Source organism: Metschnikowia bicuspidata (assembly GCF_001664035.1).
Source record: "Metschnikowia bicuspidata var. bicuspidata NRRL YB-4993 chromosome Unknown METBIscaffold_4, whole genome shotgun sequence".
Taxonomy (NCBI): Eukaryota; Fungi; Ascomycota; class Pichiomycetes; order Serinales; family Metschnikowiaceae; genus Metschnikowia; species Metschnikowia bicuspidata.
Window position 1 is genome coordinate 676,229 of NW_017387734.1, and position 1,132 is coordinate 677,360.

At 56.9% G+C, this 1,132-nt stretch overlaps 2 protein-coding genes across 2 annotated transcripts in view; both read left to right on the forward strand.

The window, feature by feature from the left end:
- Positions 1 to 182, forward strand: part of METBIDRAFT_198055 (palmitoyltransferase) — a 1,804-nt gene extending 1,622 nt beyond the window's left edge. Inside the window, exon 2 of the mRNA XM_018854897.1 lies at positions 34 to 182. The gene's annotated coding sequence lies outside the window, so the exon portion shown is untranslated. The remainder of the gene's footprint in view (positions 1 to 33) is intronic.
- An 87-nt stretch (positions 183 to 269) lies between these two features.
- METBIDRAFT_198031 (uncharacterized protein) overlaps positions 270 to 1,132 on the forward strand; it is a 2,021-nt gene continuing 1,158 nt past the window's right edge. Inside the window, exon 1 of the mRNA XM_018854896.1 lies at positions 270 to 859. Coding sequence (XP_018710923.1) covers positions 550 to 859 — 310 coding nt within the window. The 5' untranslated portion in view covers positions 270 to 549. The remainder of the gene's footprint in view (positions 860 to 1,132) is intronic.

Consider the following 1,132-nt stretch of genomic DNA (forward strand, 5'->3'; position numbering starts at 1 on the left):
AGATGCCGATTCTCCTGGAAGTGAAAATTCCCATCTTTTGAAACTGAAAGAGGCCGATTCTTTTGGCAGTGGAGAGGCCGATTCTTCTGGAAGTGAAAGAGTCTGATTCTTCTGGAAGTGATAGATGCCGATTCTCCTGGAAGTGAAAAGGCCCATTCTTCTAGAAGTGAAACAGGCCGATTCTCCTGGAAGTGAAAGAGGCCAATTCTTTTGAAACTGGAACAGGCCCATTCCTCTGGAAATGAAAGAGGCTGATTCCAGAACACCGCCTTGCCCCCTCCGCCAAGATGGGCTGCCATGCTGTGGACTTGTGGGCAGTAGAAGCAGAACTTAGACCCCGGCGGATATTTAGAAATACGGAGGAGGCCGAAACCGCCGGGCCCAAGCCGCGTTTCAAAGAGCCACAGGCCCTGCTGCCATTCCAGGGTGGTGGTCCGTGGGCCGTGGCTACCGCGTGTGGCCTCAACCCAGCGCTCAGATGGCGCTGCTTCATTGCACTCTGTCCGGCTGTGCACTGGAACAGATTTCTTTTCCGTTCCCCTTTAGAAAATGGCAGCCGGCCCGTCTGCCGTGAGTTGTCGGGCCACGTGTCAAAAGCCAAATGTGCTGGGCCATGTGTCAAGTGCCAAAAGTGCCGGGAACCTCGAGCCAATCCCCGGCTCATTGTCCCGGCTTATTGTCCCGGCTTATTGTCCTGGCACCGGGCTTTCAGAATATAGCCCATTCGCTCCACCACATCCAGCCCGGAAGCGGCCACAAAAAATTGGAACCCCGGAAACCAGACACGCGCCGGAACGCCCGCCTGACGATTTTCCATGGCGTGCCTCGCTGGACCCAGCTCAGGGCCGCTGTTTCAATTGTCCCAATGGTCCACTGTCAGTTGCAAAATGTCCCGTCAGCCTGGCCCAAACAGGCGCGCCCGACTGCAAAATCTACAGGCGGACTCTACTGCAGGGCCAAACCCCAGTGCCAGCCGGCCAAACCTCGCCCAGGCGTGCCCAGTCCAGACATGCCAAATGCATGTCTACGGGTGCCCAGCATATCTGCCGGCGCCTCCTGCGATCTACGGATTCTGCCGGCGCCTCCTGCGATCTACGGATTCTGCCGGCGCCTCCTGCTATCTACGGATTCT